Source organism: Rhododendron vialii, chromosome 9a (assembly GCF_030253575.1).
Source record: "Rhododendron vialii isolate Sample 1 chromosome 9a, ASM3025357v1".
NCBI classification, from domain to species: domain Eukaryota; kingdom Viridiplantae; phylum Streptophyta; class Magnoliopsida; order Ericales; family Ericaceae; genus Rhododendron; species Rhododendron vialii.
In genome coordinates this window covers 5460992-5480291 of record NC_080565.1, presented here as the reverse complement: position 1 = coordinate 5480291, position 19300 = coordinate 5460992, and the positions used below count along the sequence as shown (strand labels likewise).

Below are 19300 nucleotides of genomic sequence, written 5' to 3'. Positions count from 1 at the left end.
ATTCAGTTAAATCAGAGCAAAGATCGTTTTTTTTATTATTTTATTTTAAATGGTTATAATGAATTTTTTTTGAAGGCCTTTCAACAAATACCCTAAGACTCATTATTTAGTTTCAAGACTCTCTTAGGGTGTCCATTGAAAGGCCTTGAAATCAAAAATTTATTACAACCGTTTAGGATGAAATGATCAGAAAAATAACATCTTTGCACTGGTTCAAACGAATTGAAAATTAAAACACTTATTTTTGTAACTATATTTTTTAATCTATGAAGGACAAAAAAATAAAAATAAAACAGTCGGATAAACATGATCAATTGAAATACTTTTTTTTCTCTCAATTGCTTTACAAAGCCTAGAATTAGACTTGAACCTATTATTAAAGAGAAAAAAATTTCAAACTGAAAAGAAAGAAAAGGAAATAAAATGAAAAAAAAAACGAAAATGAAAATAAAATGAAAAAAAGAAGAAGAAACAAACGAGAAAGAAAAGAAAGGGAGAGAGAGAGAGAGAGAGAGAGAGAGAGGGTAGAATGGGAAATGGGAGGTGGGACCGGAGGGGGGTGTGTGTCAGGGGGGGATTAGCAATTTACATGAGATATCTCTTCTTTCTTTTTTTCTTTTTTTTTTTGGGCTTGTTAATGGGTAGTCAATTCATACCCAGAATGACTTCATATGTCTCAACTTAAAAGGCATCAAATTTCCAGGTAGACACTTATCATCAAAATAAATATCAATTAGTTTATCAAAAAAGTTAGTATGATTTTTCAAACTATCATTTTGGATCAATTTTGCAAAGCAAATATCTTGGACCACTTGAATGGTTTGATTGGTTTTAGGCTATCTCCTTTTCAAGTCCAAAACCATTTACTTGATGAAGTCTATCAAGCCTCCAAACCCAAACTTATACAAGCCCAAAAGAACATCAGGAAATCCCAATTTGACGCCCATATTATGACCCAAAAACTGACATTATCGGCTACGAAGTTCGATATTGCTGCCGCAATCTAAAAATCCAAAAAAACAGACAATTCTCCCAATTTGACCATGAGCAAAGTATAGAGAATTCAAAAGCCTTGCTGCAGAGTCCGATATTGCTGCTGCAATCTAAAACCCCAAAAAAACAGACAATTCTCACAGTTTGACCATGGGCAAAGTATAGAGAATTCAAAAGCCTCCTTTCCGATTGTGAAGAAGAATTTAGTGCTAGAATTGTAAAAACCCATATTTTATTGTCTATTTTATCCAAAAGATATGAATTGCATGTGCCTCAAGCCATATTCTGGTTAACATAATAAATCAGCCACATTGCAATTTCAAGAACCTCGAACCGGAAATTGATGGATTACTGATATACATAGGGTAGGAAGGGGGAACTGTTTGTCAATTTTTTCCATTCCCAAAATGCCCTTTGCTATATTTTCCCCCACAAAGCAACCCAGCCCACGCTTCTTCATGGAGACGACACCTTCTTCACGGAAACGATTCTTCACGGAAATGACACCTCCAAAAGAACAAAGTGGCATAGCGATCGACCACACAACCGTCACAAATCAAACTGCAACAAAACTTAGGTTGTTCTCTCTCTGGCAGCAAAGGGTAAACGGTTGCTTGTACATTCTCTTGCTTGGGTTGTTAATTACCTTCAAGTTGTCCTTTTTCATTCTCTTGCTTGTATATGTACTAATGAGATTGACCGCATTGAGAAGGCATCGTCAGGATTTTGTCATCATGAACTATTAGCTTACTTAAATTAGAATTGGTTTATGGCAGGAGTACTATTGGGTTGGAAATGAATAGCTCATTAATATGGTACGTATGATGCTAATTGCTGGCAATATCATCAATTTCAAACTCGATGGCACCGACAACCATAGTGACGGCAAACTCCTCTATTTTGTCAGTCATTTAATCAATGGAGTTTTACTAATAGATCATTGGACACTATGTTCTCATTTTTGGATAGGTCAAATAGATAATTGAGCATTGCATACGCATTATAGATATCCTCATTAACATGATTGATTATTTTGTCAGATAGTACCAATTCTTTACATTTCCTCAAAAGTTCACTATAAACAATCGGTAGAATTGTTATTTTAAGGTCAAAAAATAGCCCGTCTCATTTCTCATGATTATGAGGAGTACCGGTCTATAAGGTACGGTTCTTTTATTGTTCCTTTAGCAGAATATGAGCCTAGTACAGAAGAAGAGAATTTGAGGATTTTATTGGTGGTCACTAGCACAGAAGAAGAGAACCTTCAAATTATGTACTGTTGTTTTAAATTGGTCATACGAGACGGAAGCTATAAGCCTAGTATCACCACGAATCAACTAAAGAAGCTACCAGGGGCTTAATAAACATCTTTTGGAACTCACTTTTTTCTATAAGTTACTTTCCAATAAACTAGCCAATATTTACTAGCTCTTCTAAAAAATTTGATTTACATATCTTAATATCTCATATGGTCCAAGAAACTTAGCACGTGCACTTTTACTAGTCCTCTTTAAATAGATTTTGCCAAAAAGTGACCATCCAAAACAATGTTTGTCTACTTTATCAAAAGATATGAATTGCATTTGCCTCAGGTCATAGTCTGGTTAACATAATAAATTTATATAAATGGTCATTTTAGTTTTATCCGAGTCTCATTTTCGTCATCCAAGTATCAATTACAACTTTACTCTTTTGACCTTGAAGTTTGGTTTTCGTTCCAAATTAGTCCAATTGATAACTTCCGTCGTTCCAAATTCGTTCCCTTGTTGTGTTGTGAATGTATATGCTCCTAATGAGGTGGGAAATAAGAGAGTCTTGTGGGACGAATTATTAGGTTTGAAAAGGAACTCCCCTGTCCCGTGGTGTATGGGGGGGAGATTTTAACAAAATTACCTCTATTAGTGAAAGGAAAGGGTGCCAACGGATGGAGAGAGGAATGAAGGATTTTGTGGATTTTTGTAATTCTATGGAGCTAATTGACTTACCAATGATTGCGAGGAAGTTTACTTGGACCAACTACCAAGATCATGCCATCCTTGGTCGCTTGGACAGATTTTTACTCTCTCAGCAATGGTTGGACAGTTTCATAGTTCTTCAATGGGGGCTCCACAGGCCCATATCTGATCACTGTCCTATTATGCTGCTAGATGATGGAAGAGATTGGGGCCCAAGAACGTTTAAATTCATGGATATCTGGCTATCAAACCCGAAGTGTATGGCTATTGCTAAGGAAACATGGGAGAATACGCAGGTGAGTGGATGGACTGGCTATATTATTTTGCAGAAATTGAGAGCAATCAAAGACAAGCTCAACGTATGGAACAAAGAGGAATTTGGGGATGTCAACGCGGCTTTACAAGATAAGGAAGCAGAAATTCATCGTTTTGATCTTTTGGTGGAGGAGAGAACACTCAATTCTGAGGAGGATGCCTTGAGATGTAAGGCTAAAATAGAATTTTGGAGGCTATCTCGACTGGCTGAAACCATGTGGAGACAAAAATCTAGGTTGACTTGGATGAAATTGAGGGATAAAAACATGAGGTATTTCCAAGCCATTGCAAATAACAGGTTTTGGAGGAATATGGTGGGCTTGATAAAGGTGAATGATAGAGTGCTTAAGGATCCCATGGAAATAAAGGCTGCAGCCGTTGATTATTTTAGTGATAACTTTAAAGACGAGAGAAAGCTCAGACCAATGCTAGGGGGAGAGCTCCTAGAGTCCTAAATCCAGCCACTTCCAGCCAGGTAGATAAAGTTCTTGAGGAGGGGAAAATCCTTGCGGCTTTGAAGGACTGTAGCAGTATCAAGGATCCGGACCCGGATGGCTTCAACTTCTCGTTTGTTAAAAAAGGGTGGGAGTTTATGAAGGAACTGCTAGTGCAATTCTTCTCCGAGTTCTACTCCAATTGCAAGCTATTTAGAGGTATCAACTCAACCTTTGTAACTTTAATTCTGAAGGTTGATTGCCCCAGGTCTTTTAAAGAATTCCGTCCGATAAGTATGGTAGGTTGGGTTTATAAGGTGCTTGCTAAAGTTCTAGCTAATAGACTCAAATGCCATTTACCTCCTCTTATCGGTGAATCCCAAGCTGCGTTTATTGAGGGCAAACAAATATTGGATGATGTTCTTATAGCAAATGAGGTTATTCATGGGTGGAAAAATAGCTCTCAGAGAGGTTTGATCTTGAAAATTGATTTTGAGAGAGCCTATGGTTGTGTCAATTGGGGATTTTTACTTGAGTTATCAGCAAAATTGGGCTTCGGGGAGAAGTGGTGTGCTTGGATTAAGGAGTGTATATCCATGGTGTCCATGTCTGTACTGATAAACGATTCTGCTTCAAAGGAATTCCAAATTCAGAAGGGCATTCGTCTGGGGGATCCTCTATCTCCCTTTCTATTCAATATTGTGGTTGAAGGGCTCAACATTCTGCTAAAAGGGCGAGGGATCTGAACATCATTAAGGGGCTAGAGTTGGACCGAATGGAGCAATTGGGATAGTGGTTTCTCACCTCCAATTTGCTGACGACACAATTATTTCCTGAATAATGATAGGGAGGAGTTGGCTAATATCAAAAGAATTTTGCGATGTTTTCAACTTATGTCAGGATTAAAGATAAAATATTCCAAAAGTTCTTTGTGTGGGATTAAAGTGAGCCACCAGGTTGTTACTTCCCTTGCTATAATTATGGGATGCAAAATTGATCACTTGCCAATCAAGTACTTGGGGCTGCCATTGGGAGCTAATCCAAATAGAATCAAAACATGGGATCCGGGGGTTGAAAGAATGGAAAAAAGGCTAAGTGTATGGCGTAGGAGGTTCAACACTTCTGGGGGTAGACTTACTTTAATGAATTCATCCCTTGGAAGTTTACCTATATACTTCATGTCTCTATTCAAAATGCCGATGTCAGTTGCCAAGGTGTTAGCAAAGATCCAGAGACAATTTTTCTGGGGTGATACGGTGGATAAGAGAAAGATTCACTTGGTCAAATGGGATGTGATTTCCAAAAAGAAAGAATATGGAGGGTTAGGGGTCAAGAATCTGATGATACAAAACCATGCTCTTCTGGCCAAGTGGTGGTGGAGGTTCTATAAAGACTGTGATTCCCTTTGGGTGAAGGTGATCAAAGGCAAATACAATTTGGAGCCAAGATATTAGTTACCTCGGTTGCCCTCTTCTGGTAAAGTCTCTAATATTTGGAAGGACATCTGTTCGGTGGGGGAGCCCAATTCTAGTATTAGATCCATTCTTCAAGAGGGTTTCAAATTAGAGGTTCATTCGGGGCAAGAGATCTCTTTCTGGAATCAAGCTTGGCTAGGGGACTCAACCCTTAAAGAGGAGTTTCCTCGCCTCTATCTCATCTCTACTCAAAAAGAGATGGTGATTAGTGATATCAAAGCTAATAGATGGAATTTGCTATTCCAGAGAGGGCTACGGGATTGGGAAATTCCGCAATTCGAGGATCTACTTTTGAGACTACAACCGGTGTAGCTGGATCTAACCAAGTGTGATCTGTTGAGGTGGAGATGGCCTCCTGATAATTGCTTTTCTGTAAAATCTGTTTATAATAGATGGGAACAAGTGGGCTTCTCTACAAATCGGGTGTTGGGTTCGATTTGGAAGAGTCCTAAGGTGGAAATTTTTTCGTGGATGGCACTCTAGGACAAAGTGGCCACAAAGTCGGCTTTACTCTACAAAAATATGTTACCAAAGGGCCAATTGGTGATGTGCCCTTTCTACTCTTTGCACGTAGAAACGCCGGAGCACCTCTTTCTCCACTGTCAATTTTCTTGGGTTGTTTGGTCATTAATGTTAGATTGGTGGCATGTCAATTGGGTTTGTCCGGCATCCTTGTTAGACCTCTTTTCATGGTGGTTAGATTTTGGATTCAAAAATCTGGAGAAGTTTTTGTGGGAAACAACCTTCCATGCTACAATTTGGTCCGTATGGTTGGTAAGGAATGATATTGTCTTCAACAATGCTTGTTGGCGAGTGGAGGACCTTGGGGAGCTAATTAAAACCAGAGTTGCTATGTGGATCAAAGTGAAGTTCGATATTAAGGTGCACTCGGTGGAGGATTTTAAGGGGTATCTTGATGGAATGAGGACGGTCAAAGTGTAAGTTTTTTTTATGAGGATGGATGCGATCCAATTTTCTGTTGGATGGTCTTTATCCTCTTCCTCTTGTTTTGCTTTGTTTGGTTTCTGTTCTCTCTGCTCCGTAAACATTTGTTGCTTATTGAGTGATATCTCAATGTACCCTTTTCGAGCTAATAAAGTCTTTGTTTTGCTGAGCAAAAAAAAAACCTTCTGTCGGCTAAACTGGATGGAAAAAATCAGATTCATGATAGTTTGGACATTGTAGTTAGAACTAAGTTGGTTCAATTGATAAGGTCTGCCCTCAATCTAATTTTTTCCATCCAGTTTGTCCAAGAAATATTATCAATTAGACCAAATTGATACGAAAATCAAACTTAAAGGTCAAAAAAGTTGCAATTGATACTTGGAGGACGAAAATGAGACTCAGGTGAAACTAGGATGACTATTTTTATAAATTTTCCTAACAATAATAATAAAAAATCAACCACACTGCAAATTCAAGAACCTCGAACCGAAAATCAGTGGATTATTACTGATATACATAGGGTAGGAAGGAACAATCTATATAATAAAACAGACCTGTGTTTGAATCCAAAAGATAACCAATGCTCTAGATTTATCCTCATGCCTACATAAATCTCCACCATTCATTCTACAATGACTTTTTTGTAAATACTTGATTCATTCGAGGGTTATCACATATGGCATTCTGTTGGAAGCCCTAGCGGAATCTCAAATGAAAATTCTCTCAAAACAACTACGTTCATCCCGTTCCCCCTTGCTCTCTCTCCGATTTCACAGAACCTGTCTCTCTCTCTCACACACACTCTCTCTCTCTCTCTCCACAAAGACCCGTTGCTCTACGAGAAAGGTCGTCAAATCGCAATGCAGGGTGATATAGATCGAGCCGGGGAAGGTCGTCAGGAAGTGCGAGAAGATTGAGGAGATCCTCAGGGCTGCCTCAGAAGGTATTCATTGCAATCTCTCTCTCTCTCTCTCACTCAGATCGAACATCCAATGGTTTGAATATGGATATCCCTAGCCCTAGATGCCCCTTGGTCGGTAATACATACTCGGGTGATTTCTCTGTTTATTTTCATATAGTTTGATGGGTTTCTGTTCGATTTATAAGCGCTAATATGGTAACAAAAGTGGCTGGAGTTCTCAATAGTTTTTGTGCATTCATGTCCATATTTTCTATTTACAGTATCTGATTTTGTTTGAAATCCTTATTTATTTCATGCTTCTTTGTAATGTCTTTTTTTTCCTACGATTCTTTAAATTAGTTTGGCTTTTTATTGTATTCTTGATGCATTTGATTGCAGTTGAGGTGTACGTGAGGTTTGAGTGACTCTTTTTTGCTAAGAAATTGGGGCTGTTGAGAATCATCATGTTGCCCTCTTGGATGCTCAATTTACTATGTGAGCCAAGAAGAGGTATTTTTTCCCCTAATTTATTGCATTTATGAGAAAATTATGGTTAAGCTAAACAAATGTAACATGCCTTCCGGAATTTGGAATATGCTCTTTTTGCATTTAAACATGGTTGTCGTCGGACTATGTTTACCAGAGCAAGATCGTGATGCTTCAATGAATATTGGTAGCTTACATGAGTACTTTGACTGTTTGGTTGTATATGTATTTGTTTTCATGATGTTTATATGCTTCTCCCGTTTTAATGATAAGTATATTTTATTTCTAAAAATTGATTATCCATATATTCAGTCAGTTTTGGTAGTCCAGGATCAATTGTAAGTTGTACCATTTGTGATTTTTTAGTGCTGGGGTTGGATTCGTATGGTTCGGAGAACTATTTTTTAGTGCTGGGGTTGGATTGAATATCTTCTTTACGTTTCTGATTACAATTGGTATATGTATTACAGGGCATTCAAGTCAGGGAGGTGGGCAATGATGTAAAGACTTGATGAGGTATGATTTATTTTATTTTTTTTAGAGCACAGAATTTGACATTGACGGTTGGAGCTTAGGGGTTAATGTTATTTTGAATACAATAGACATGTGCATTTTCATTATTGAATAGACCTACTCTTTATTTTTCTCTTTTCAAAAGATTGCAGGCTCAAACTTCCACACAAATCGAGGACCAAAATTCAATCTGAAGGGATACTAACGCAGCTACAGGAAATAATGTTTCAGCTTAAATTTGATTCTTACTGTAATCAATATCATTTAATTCGTTTTCTCCTTTTTATGTTAACTAATTTATTTTTAAGCATTTGTGTGTTACATTGGATTGCTCTCTACACGCATTTTATTTTTATGGGTGGCTGTTTAAGTCTTGCTTTAATGCGTACCTCAACTCTAGCCACACGTACTTATTGACCTGACTCTGTATTGACTTTTTTTGGCTATCATACCTCAACTCCAGGCTGTATAAGTTTTTTTGAGTGCCCATTTTTTCATTTGTCAATACCTCAGTTGAACTATGTTGGTGGAATCTTTGGTATCATCAAAATCCTATTGTGGTAATTTGATGCAATTGAAAATAGTTTCCAATACTCCGGAGTATAAATGGCAGTGAGTTCATAAAAATCTTATTTGTTATGGGTTATAACATTTTTTCTGTTAACATGGTTGATTCATATGCCTTGGGCCCTTTTTTGCCCCTCTATTATAACCTACTGTAATATCCTGCTACAATTTTTTCTTTTTTTTATGTGTAATACAAGTATGATTGTAGAATAATCTTATTCTTTTTTCTTGATCTATGGAGTAGGCTTATGTCCTACAACACAAGCTGTCTTCGAAATCATCCTCACCCATGAACAAAGCTCTCTCCAAGAGCTCTAGCACAACATCTTATCGATTTAACGGGAACAAAGCTCTCCCTATCCAAAAGTTTAAGGGCCACGATAATCCTCACCTTATCATTAGCAACAACCAACAACCTTCTTATTGACTGGTAACTTTGTAATCCTAATATGTTAAGTAGGCATTGATTATGAGCCGCAATTTATTCAATCAAGGTGTCTATTTTTAAGCGCAACTCCTACTATGTCAAGAGAATTATCCTATGGCTTTTAATTTTATCTGAGGCTTATTGATGTTAACTGTCATGATGCTTCAACGTACTATGTTTAGTGTTCTGCTTAGATTAACTACATCTAGATATTTGACTGTGTATAGATGAGTAACGCCTATCATTTTTCAATGACCACCCTTAGTTCAGGGACTGGCTTGGTAATCTAAGTTAGTTAGCATAATGCTATTTTTGAAAATACTAAGGACATGCATAGTGCATACATCCATTTTCCATTAATGAGATTTGTGGTGATGCTTCTTAGCTAGGGTCTTGCTATTAAATCGTTTACCATCCAACTTCAATCTTTGTTCATGCAATCCCATTAGTTCTAGAAGAGTTTTGATTTTGGTTTGGTTTGGTTTTTGGTTTTTGGTTTTTGGTTTTTCAAGTGTGATTGATTTTGAAGACCATAATAGTCATGATGGGATTGTTGGGTCGTAATTCTTGATAGTTACAGTATTAATTAAAGTGAGGGCAGATTGTATGGATAAATGCCTTTAGGTGATAAAAGAATGAAACTCTATTCTAATAGCTCACTATGTAATTCTATGTTCAAAAAATATTTTAACATGAAGTACTGTGTAATTGGTGAAAACACTTATGAATTGTGGCAACCTTAGTGTTATGTTGTGTGGTGCAATTAATATGAGTGTCAGTTTATTTAGGAAGTCTCAATCTTCCTCACCGTTCAGTTTATTTAGCGTTTTTTTTTGGTACTTCTATTATTCTTTCATTCTTTTCGGGTTGTCATAAATATGTGCAAGATTAGTTGGACTATTTTTATGATTCTTTCATTCTTTTCGGGTATTTCTGTCATTCTATGGATATGCTCGGGTTATTATTTTTTGCATAGTTGAATTTTTTGAATAGGGGTTAATATATTGCTTGCGAGTTCGGTATTTTTTTATGTGTGCTAATTTTTCAAGCCCTATATGGCACGTGAGTTAAGTATTTATTTATGTGTGCTGATTGTTCAAGCTGTGCCTTCATGCACGAGTATTCACTATTTAGATTTTGGTTCATTATAAAACAAAGCGGTCTTTTGTCTACCCATATAAATATGAGCATCCCTCCAATCGTTGGATCGCAATTTCAATAGGTTATGATTGTTGGATTAAATCATTTATTTTAACCTATTTCCCATGAATGTCTACCCAGCAGTTTTCCTCTTCTCCATCGTGTCTCCTCTCTCTCTCTCTCCAAAACCCACTCCTTGGCGTTCCAAAAAAAAAAACGTTCACAAAGCTCCTCCACCAATCAGCTGTCCCGCACACCCACCAATCAGCAGTCTACGAAATCGATTCCTTAGGGTCTTCCTGCGGAAAATTAATGTGGCCTAAATTGCTGTTTAGGATGGGAATTTTTTTGATGGGAGTCTTATCAGAAAAAAAAAATTGTTGTTTAGGATGAGAATTTTTTTTTGCCATTTAGACAAAGAAAATGGATTTTGTCTTTCAAAGATGCTCACTTTGTGTTTGTTAAAATGCATGTTTGACAGAGTGAAAATAGTGGATAGTGAATTAATTCTTTATGCCCATTTTTGTATAGCTCTCTTAATTTTTGGATAGACTTTGTGGTCCGACATTGCGAGGACATGCGACATAACGGAAATAACACGTGGAGAAATGTCTGGGGAAATTTTTTGCTGTTTAGAAAAAAAAAATCGATTTTGCTGTTTAGGAAGGAAATTTTTTTGATCTATAACTTTTGTTATTTGTCTCTCAAAGATGCTCACTTTTTTTTTTTGTTAAAATACATGTTTGATAGAGTGAAAATAGCGGGAAGTGAATTAATTCTTTATGCCCACTTTTGTGTAGCTCTCTTAATTTTTGGATAGATTTTGTAGTCCAACACTGCGAGGACATGCAACAAAATGGAAACATGTGGAGACAGGTTTGGACACGCCATATGAGGTATCATTACCAGGGGAAATGTTGGGGACACGGCAAAGTGAATTCAACACTTTTTAAAAGCTTTACTAGGATAACATATGTATGTTAAAAAGTATTCTAATTGGGAGTTTATTTGTTGTCGACTTTGTTTCTCTTTTGTTTGAATGGTATTATTTGATCAAATCACTACAGGACCAACACATCTCTTTCGGTAGGTAACAATGTGATCAAATCATTACAGCACCAACACATCCCTTTCCTTCGCTCTCTCCCTATCACCAAGCGTATGACCGAAACGTGCGCCGTGCCTTCAAGCACGGGCATACACTAGTATACACTAAATCAAACACACAAATGATAATAGCACACTTGGCACTCATCTTCTTTAAAGAGCTAGCTTCAGCCAAAAAGTGACCACCAAAAACAAGGCTTTTCTATAACCAAAAATGCCTTTCTAATAAGGGGCAGAACGAAGATTTCATAAAAGTACTAATTACAATATTTTAAAATTTCAAGATTTAAGAATCTATTAGTTTGTTTGGTTTGGGTTTTCAGGGAGGTTTTTTGGGCAACGAGCGGAGGAGGATAAAAAGAGAAATAAGACTAATAATTGAAGGAGAAGCTTATAAGAGACCGTGCACAAAAAGAGAGGTTGGGTTTTGAGACCCAAAAGGAATATATTCTTAAAATATTTAAATGTATAAATAACACCCAAAACAAAACGCAATATCTAAGAGTTCCTAACAACCAAAAATACTAATAGTACTAATATTGAAATTTGATTATAAAAAAAACCGAAACTACGCTGGGCCTTGGCCCCCATAAGCCTAACCTTACATTGTCTCTGTTTCTAATAAATCACCTTTTCATTCAATTCTAGTTCTCTTGAAGATACGCCGGGGCTGGTGGCACGTCTCGCATGTGGGCAAAGATATGGTGTTGAAATAAGTGCAGTGATCGCATGCCCAAGAGCCATGATCGTCCGAATCTCTACCGAGCCCGCCCTCTTGGGACGAAGCCTTTCCTCTGCTAGCCCCCTGGGAATCCACATCCGATAGACCATTCTCGAATGCTCTAACCAAGTTCTCAAAGTAATTCCGAGTGACACTAGTCAGCCCAACCAATTTTGAGCGGAAATCATTAAAATCAGTAGGAGGCTGTTCAGGACCAAGGTGAGCTTGTACGTCCTTCTCAGCACATAGATGAAGCCTTTCTAAACCAGCCTCGGCCTCGCCTTGCAAATATTCAAAAAATTGCCTCTTCGCATGTTCAGGCTCAGGTAGATAGTATCCATAGGCATAGGTCCATTTCAACACTCGCCGACATTCAACTATCTGCAGCCAGGCTTCTGTCATGAACTTGAGCTGCGTTTCAGGTTGAGATTGTTTGTCACTAAGCTTCTTGAGATTCACAGTTTTCATTTCATGTAAACTCGCAAGGGCTTTTTGCCTCGACGATTCATTGGTAGCCCACCGTTCATAATAATGAGTGTATCTCTGTATAGACATCTTGGCCATCTCTCTCTTTCTCGCAGCTTCATCAGTTGCCTTATACTGGTTACACTGGCCATGACCCGAGTATGCACCAAGGCATAGCCAGCAGAACTCAAACCTGCAAGGGGCTCTGCATGTCATGTGCATACAACCGTGGTTTTTCTCAATCGGTCTCTTACACTTCGGACAAGGCTTGGTATAAGCAAGAATCCAATTCGTGTTTTCCGATTCCGCGTTGTTTTTCGTAACCCACTTGGCCACAGTGCCACAGTCCACAGGACGATGAGCTTCTTCTGTACACTGCAATTTCAGCTCAAAACAATAAGCTTTAGGCTCTGTTTGTTTTGATGTAAAATATTTTTCATGTAAAATATTTTTTTAGATAACAAATTTCAAAATTTTATTTTTCATTGTTTTTGGTTAGCACTTTAAAAATATTTTCAAAAATCGACATAATAGTGTAGAAAGAGAGAAGAAGCTTAAACGGTGGAGAGATATAAGAATATTAGAATTGAACTTGGAAAACTGAGCAGTAAAAATTGTAGTACAAGGCAACGGGTTCATTTCGAAAAATAACTTATGGAAGATTTAAGGGTAAATCATTTTCATTCAATTAATGAAAAACTCATTTCTTACATAACCAAATTCCCTAAAAATAAGTAGAATATTGTAGCAGCGCAAGAGACTTACATTCCAACAAAAGCCATAGGAGCATGGGCAGAAAACATCATAGTTTTCACTACCAACAACAAATTCAACAGCGTACTCACAGCCCGGGCCAGGACACCACTTGGTCTTCGGATTATCTTCGATGTAAGAACGAAGAAGGTAATGAGCATATCTCTCCTTATCTTCCTCAGACACCAACCGATCGATCATATCTTGGCCGATAGCAGCACCGCAAGATGGCTCGGGGCATCTCAACATCAAACATCCAGGGCCACCATTGATGGATGTGCTCATGTAAGCTCTCCAGCATTCGTCACAGAAAGGATGACCGCACGCAGCCGAGCTGATCCGATCAAGAGGAGAGGATTCGAAACAAATTCCACAAGTCAGTTCTTTAGCATTTGGAAATCGGACAACTGGACTTTCCAACAGGCCAACGGCCTTACGGACTCCATCTTCATCCGCAAACCATACCTCATGCACGTTATTCACACTCCAGCGATAGTGACGGAGTAGAATGCTAGCATCTGCTCTCGATACGGTAAGTACTGATGAAACTGTCGTAATTTCATTCTCTTGATGCTTGCGTATATCCGCTTCTTTCAAGGCAATATAATTTTGCTGGCGGCAGCTTGCGGATCCATTGTCCGAGTCGTAATCCCCATCATCATCACCATCATCATCGTCCTTGCTGTACTCCACGGCCGTGTCGCCGCTGTAGTCGTCGTCCTCAGAATCCATCAATAGAGAGCTCCCAAAACCCTAAAAAAAAACACCAAAACCCTAATAATGTTATTTATAAGGCTGCGGGTGTGGTGGTGTTCGATTGAGAGAGGAATTGTAGATGGAAAGACGGTGTAGTAAAGGAGCAGTGATAGAGTCCAAACCTAAAAAAAAGAAAGAGGGCCCCATGAATGTTGTTCTAGTTTTTTCCTTTTCAAAGTATTTTTTTTCAACTTTTCGTCATAATTTTTATTTTTAGATTAAACATCCATAATTTGGGTTTTGGGTTATCTTATTTACTTTATTTATTTCTCTTGTCGAGACAAACCAATAATTCACAAGTTTGATGCAAATAACGAGCGTGAATAAAATTTGAATAAACCCAAAAATAGAGAGGTCAAATTGACTTTTTAGGGAAACTAATGTGCTGTTTGATAAAATTGAGGCTGAAAAATTAAAAATTGAATGTTAAATTTTTTAAGCTAAAAAATTGTTTGATTAAAATATCAAAAGCTGAATTATAATAATTGTTTTGATTTAAAGACAAAGAAACTCAGCTTAAATTATTTATGATTGTTCTCTTTTAGAGTTATTAATGAATGTTATCTAGTTTTACTCGTGATGGTAGAGGAGTGGTGGTAATAGTGGTGGTGGTGTCACGCCCTACTTCTTAAACATATCTTAAAAAAAAAAAAATACTAATTAACTAATAAAAAAAATAACAATATTACCAAAAAGGTCCTTTGAGTTTAGCATAAATCGGAGAAAGTTCAAGTATCAAGGTTAACGGGTGGAAATAACAAAGTTAGTTACATTCTTCAAATGTAAAAAGTAAACGTCAAAATACGGTTACAGAGCCATCTACCCAATTCCCAAAAAACTATAAGTATAGATGTATAAATAACCGTTCAATAAGCTCACAAAAGATACCTTTTCTTTGCAGGCATACACTCTATGCAACAAAAACTAGTTTTCTTGATTTGTACCTGAAAATGTTAAGGAAGGGTGAGCTCACTAGCTCGTAGAGAAATCTTGAAATGAAATACATGAAAACATGTTATATTCAATTACCGAACAAAAGACTCAATGAGGAAGGATAGTAATCCAAGATACAGTTCAAAGTCGAATGACAAGCCAAACATTAGATTAACAACTTTATCTCTCTTTTCATTTCCCAAGCAACACAGGTCATAAGTCTAGCTTAACCAATCAACAATGCGTGATATGTGATGCAAAGCAATGCACCGGGCAATGTTGGGCCTCGTAACCCTCGCCAAGGTCCCACTAAGAAGGTAAACCGGGCTCCGTCCATATTGACGTGAATTTCGGGCAGTGTTGGGTCCCGTAACCCTCATCGACATCCCACGAAGTGGATGCAACTCCACATTCCGGGCAGTGTTAAGCCCCGCAAATTTCGTCGACATCCGAAGTTGGATACGACTCCATCCATTGTCCATATGCTATGACATGCCACACCACAATACATACAAAGTTCGATATCACACGTAGCCATAACACTCAAATTATAGGTCCATAAACATCCTTCATTATGCACAATCCATCCATAATCAAGCTCACACCCATTATCGAGTTAAAACGATTATACAACATCATTAAAAATTGCATACTCAATATTTTTCAATGGTTTCAACGCCAAAATATCACAAACTTACCAATCTTTAAAACCCATAAGGACCCATAACCAATAGCGTCGTTTAACCATGACAAGCGATGAAAAACGCAGCTCTATAAGCTGCCCAGATTTTCAAATTTGCAGGACAATCTTCTAAAAATCACTATAAATCGAATTATTAATATTTTTGAGTGATTCCAGTCCCGATAGTTGCGCAATTGAACGAAGTAGAAAAGATACGAAGGAACCCTAGTCAGATTCGCACTCAAAATCTGGCTAAACAGGCATTTACTGAAGCAACACGAATCTGTCGAACAAAAACGTGACAGATTCGCAACCTGATTTCTAAAATCCACCATTAATTCAATTCTCAACGGTATTGGGTGATTCTAGCGGCATTAGAACGGGCTTTAAGTCTACTCTATTTCATACGAAGGAACCAAAATTAAATTATGAGCTTAAGAAGGCGTAAAATCCCAAAAACAAAGACCCTGTTTTGCAGATTTTCAGAAATGAAAGGGATAGCTTCAAACAACGATTTTAAGCACGATCTATCAACATAATCAACATATAAACACATAACAAGCGTAAGGAATCCCTATCTCAAGGTCGTATGAACTTCTCCCGAGCCAATCGAGCCATAGATCTTGAAATACTCCGAAACCAAGCCGAGCCAACTCCCACCGAACTAGACCCACAAAATTATAGCTTGGAGGGGCAAGGATTGAAGGTTTTTGATGTGGATTTTGTGGAGGAATTGTGGGAGATGAAGTTTGAAGAAGAGGGGTATAGAGAGAGAGGGAGACGTGATGTTTTGATTTCCACCCCACCCCACCCCTATACATATATACATATTTTTCCTCTCTTACACATTGGCCCCAACCCCAAAGTAATTACACATTACCCCCAATGCCACACGTAATATTGACGTATTTTCCATGAAATAATTATTCGGGTCGCTACAGGTGGCGGCGGCAATTGGTAGTGCTACTGCGGCGGTAATTATTGTCTCGAAAATGGTGTGGTGGTAGTAGTAATGGAGGTGGTGTGGTGGAAGGACGATAAGGGAGTGGTGGTGGTGGAGATCGGTGCAATTGATGACAGTAACGAGCGGTGGTGAGAGAATTAAGGTCGCGAGCGCAAAGCGAGGAATGAGGGCGGGAGCAAACACCGATTTAAAGGATTATGTGACCAAAGTTGTGGCAGAGGTGGCAATAATAATAGTGGTGGTGGTGCGGAGATTGAGTGGCGGTCGATGGTGGTGGCGACAATGGGGTGGTGTTGGTACAACAATGGCAGTGGTAGTGGCGACAATGGGGTGGTGTTGGTACAACAATGGCAGTGGTAGTGGCGACAATGGGGTGGTTGATACAGGAGCAAATAATTCTAATCTGGAAGTCGAAGGGTTATCTTAATTAGTTCAAAGTGTCTTTTAGTTTCTAGTCAATGTCTTTTAATTTCTGGTCTAAGAATATGTGTTTCTAGTAAGTTGTGTTTTTGTTTTAATAGTGGCCTATGTCACGCCCTCGTTTTTCAACATAAATAACAATACCATTTTAAATAGAAATCCTCACAATAGTACATACAATACCCCCAAATACATTACAGTTTCCAAATTCACAAGTATGTCCACCCGATACAGTATTCCAAAAAAAAATATAGAGAAAACAATACAATGCAATTTGTTTTACGAAGATAGACAAGTACTTCCGAAAATAACTTTAGTCTATGATATCTGCACGCACTCCAAACTCTCCATGACTACGCCCCTATGATGTACCTGAAATTGATAGGTTGAGCCACACTAGCCCAGTCGAGAAATCTATACGCAAGTTATAGGAAAATATGATGAGTTATGCATCTAGAGTGAATAACGACAGATAAGCCTGAGTACACAAGACTGTCATCAGCAGGACACTATGATCAGGGATTCTAGACAACCTATGTGAAGGATCTATCTACTCATACGTCAACAAGAACCATTAATATTCCTGCATCATTCCAAGTAAATCAACAACAGCTTTAGTACCGTTTCATTACATCTCATACAATTTCACAATCTTTCACATTTTCCCATTTCATCACCAAATCCCATTCCTCATTATCATCGGTCATCAGAATCTCTTTTCATCAACTTCATAAACCAATTTCGTGTCATGTGTTTGAGCCTAAGCTCCTGCCAGGCACTTACTCGAAAACGAGCCCTGAAACCATACAATATGAGCATTTAGCTCCTACCTGGCAATTACTCATTTAAGAGCCCTGAAAGCAAATGATATGAGCATTTAGCTCCTGCCGGGCTAATTATGGGACCCCGATATCCCCTGCCAGGTGCCCACCCATCGATGAGCCCCGAATGTTCTCGTTGTGTCCGATTGTTATTCACATTTCAATTCCCGTTTCCAAGTTGCAAGCACCAAACCATCCAGTCATTTCTCAATTTAATCAAACAAGTACTTCTCTACCAATTACGCACGTCACAATATTTCTTATAGTCTACGATGTTCACAGATTCTTTTACGCTACTATAGCCTTTACGACGATACTCCAACTATGGTAACGAAAAATCAATGGCACAGACACGTTCGACTAATCGTACGATACGATCTTTCAAACTTAGGATAATTTTCAGATATTCTGATTTTCAGCAGAGCAGTCCATGTTCAAAAATTTATTAAAAATAGCATACTCAATATTTTTCAATGATTCCAACACCAAAACATCTCCAACTTACCCATCTTTAAAACCTATAAGGACCCATAACCAATAGGGTCGCTCAACCATAACAAACGATGAAAAATGTAGCTCTGCACGCTGCCTAAATTTCCAGATTTCAGTCCAATCTTCTAAAAATCGCTATAAATCGAGTTCTTAATATTTTTGAGTGATTCCAATCTCAATAGTTGCGCGATTGAACGAAGCTTATAAGTCACGAAGGAACCCTTGTCAAATCTGCACTCCAAGGGCGGTTAAACAGGGGTTTACCAAGGCTACACGAATCTGTCACGCAGCATGACAGATTGACACGCCTCCACTCAAACAATCATAAGTTTCCGTGTACTAAGAGTTTTAAGACGATTCCGATGGCAAATGAAAGCTACCTTCAAGACCTTCGAACCGATACAAAGTTTGCATAAAACGGACATCGGACGAGGAAGTTATGACCATCCGAAGTGGGCTGAAACCCAGAAAACGAGACAGATTGCAGACCAGTATTCTAAAAATCACCATAAATTCAATTCTCAACGGTTTCGGGTGATTCTAGTGGCGTTAGAACGGACTTTAAGTCTACTCTATTTCATACGAAGGAACCAAAATTCAAATCTAAGTTTAAGAAGGCGTAAAACTCAAAAAACGCAGGCCCTGTTCTGCTGATATTCGGAAATGGAAGGAACAAGCTTAAACAACGAAACAAGATACGATCTAGGTACATAAACACCGTATAAACGCATAACAAGCGTAAGAAATCCCTACCTCGTGGGTTTCGAGCAAAACCCAACCCTTAGACCAAGTCAACCGAGCTCCCACGTTGTCCAATCATGATTTTTCTTGGATGGATAGGAAGCCCGCACTCCGTTTAACGACTTTAATTCTTGGGCTTTGTTCGGAATCACGCTCTAACTAAATGAAATCGAGGAGAGAAGTGGAGGGAGAGTTTCGAAGGGAGAGGGCCGAGCGAATAGGGAGGAAGAAAGAAAAAAAAGTGAAAGGGGAAAACTTTTCCCTGTACGTCCATATACAGATATATATACACTT

General features: G+C 38.2%; 1 protein-coding gene and 1 long non-coding RNA gene across 2 annotated transcripts; one reads left to right on the top strand and one right to left on the bottom strand.

Annotated features, from left to right (window-relative positions):
- Window positions 1–6741: 6741 nt before the first annotated feature.
- LOC131299999 (uncharacterized) lies at window positions 6742–9152 on the top strand. The gene is made up of 4 exons (XR_009190841.1): window positions 6742–7060; window positions 7418–7528; window positions 7975–8020; window positions 8829–9152. It is a non-coding gene; the product is annotated as an uncharacterized LOC131299999 (long non-coding RNA).
- Window positions 9153–11673: 2521 nt separating this feature from the next.
- On the bottom strand, window positions 11674–14841 carry LOC131299998 (probable E3 ubiquitin-protein ligase ARI8). The gene is made up of 2 exons (XM_058325608.1): window positions 13210–14841; window positions 11674–12819 (listed from the first exon to the last, which is right to left on the bottom strand). Exons 1-2 carry the CDS (start codon window positions 13927–13929, stop codon window positions 11893–11895), a joined length of 1647 nt encoding a protein of 548 aa, XP_058181591.1. The 5' UTR covers window positions 13930–14841; the 3' UTR covers window positions 11674–11892.
- Between the last annotated feature and the right edge of the window lie 4459 nt (window positions 14842–19300).

What these genes read in the sequence shown, in the direction of transcription:
- LOC131299998 (XM_058325608.1), bottom strand. Translation starts at nt 13,929, where the DNA reads ATGGATTCTGAGGACGACGACTACAGCGGCGACACGGCCGTGGAGTAC. An exon ending in CCTATGGCTTTTGTTGGAAT is followed by an intron (nt 12,820 to 13,209) that starts GTAAGTCTCTTG and finishes CTGAAATTGCAG; the next exon opens with TGTACAGAAGAAGCTCATCG.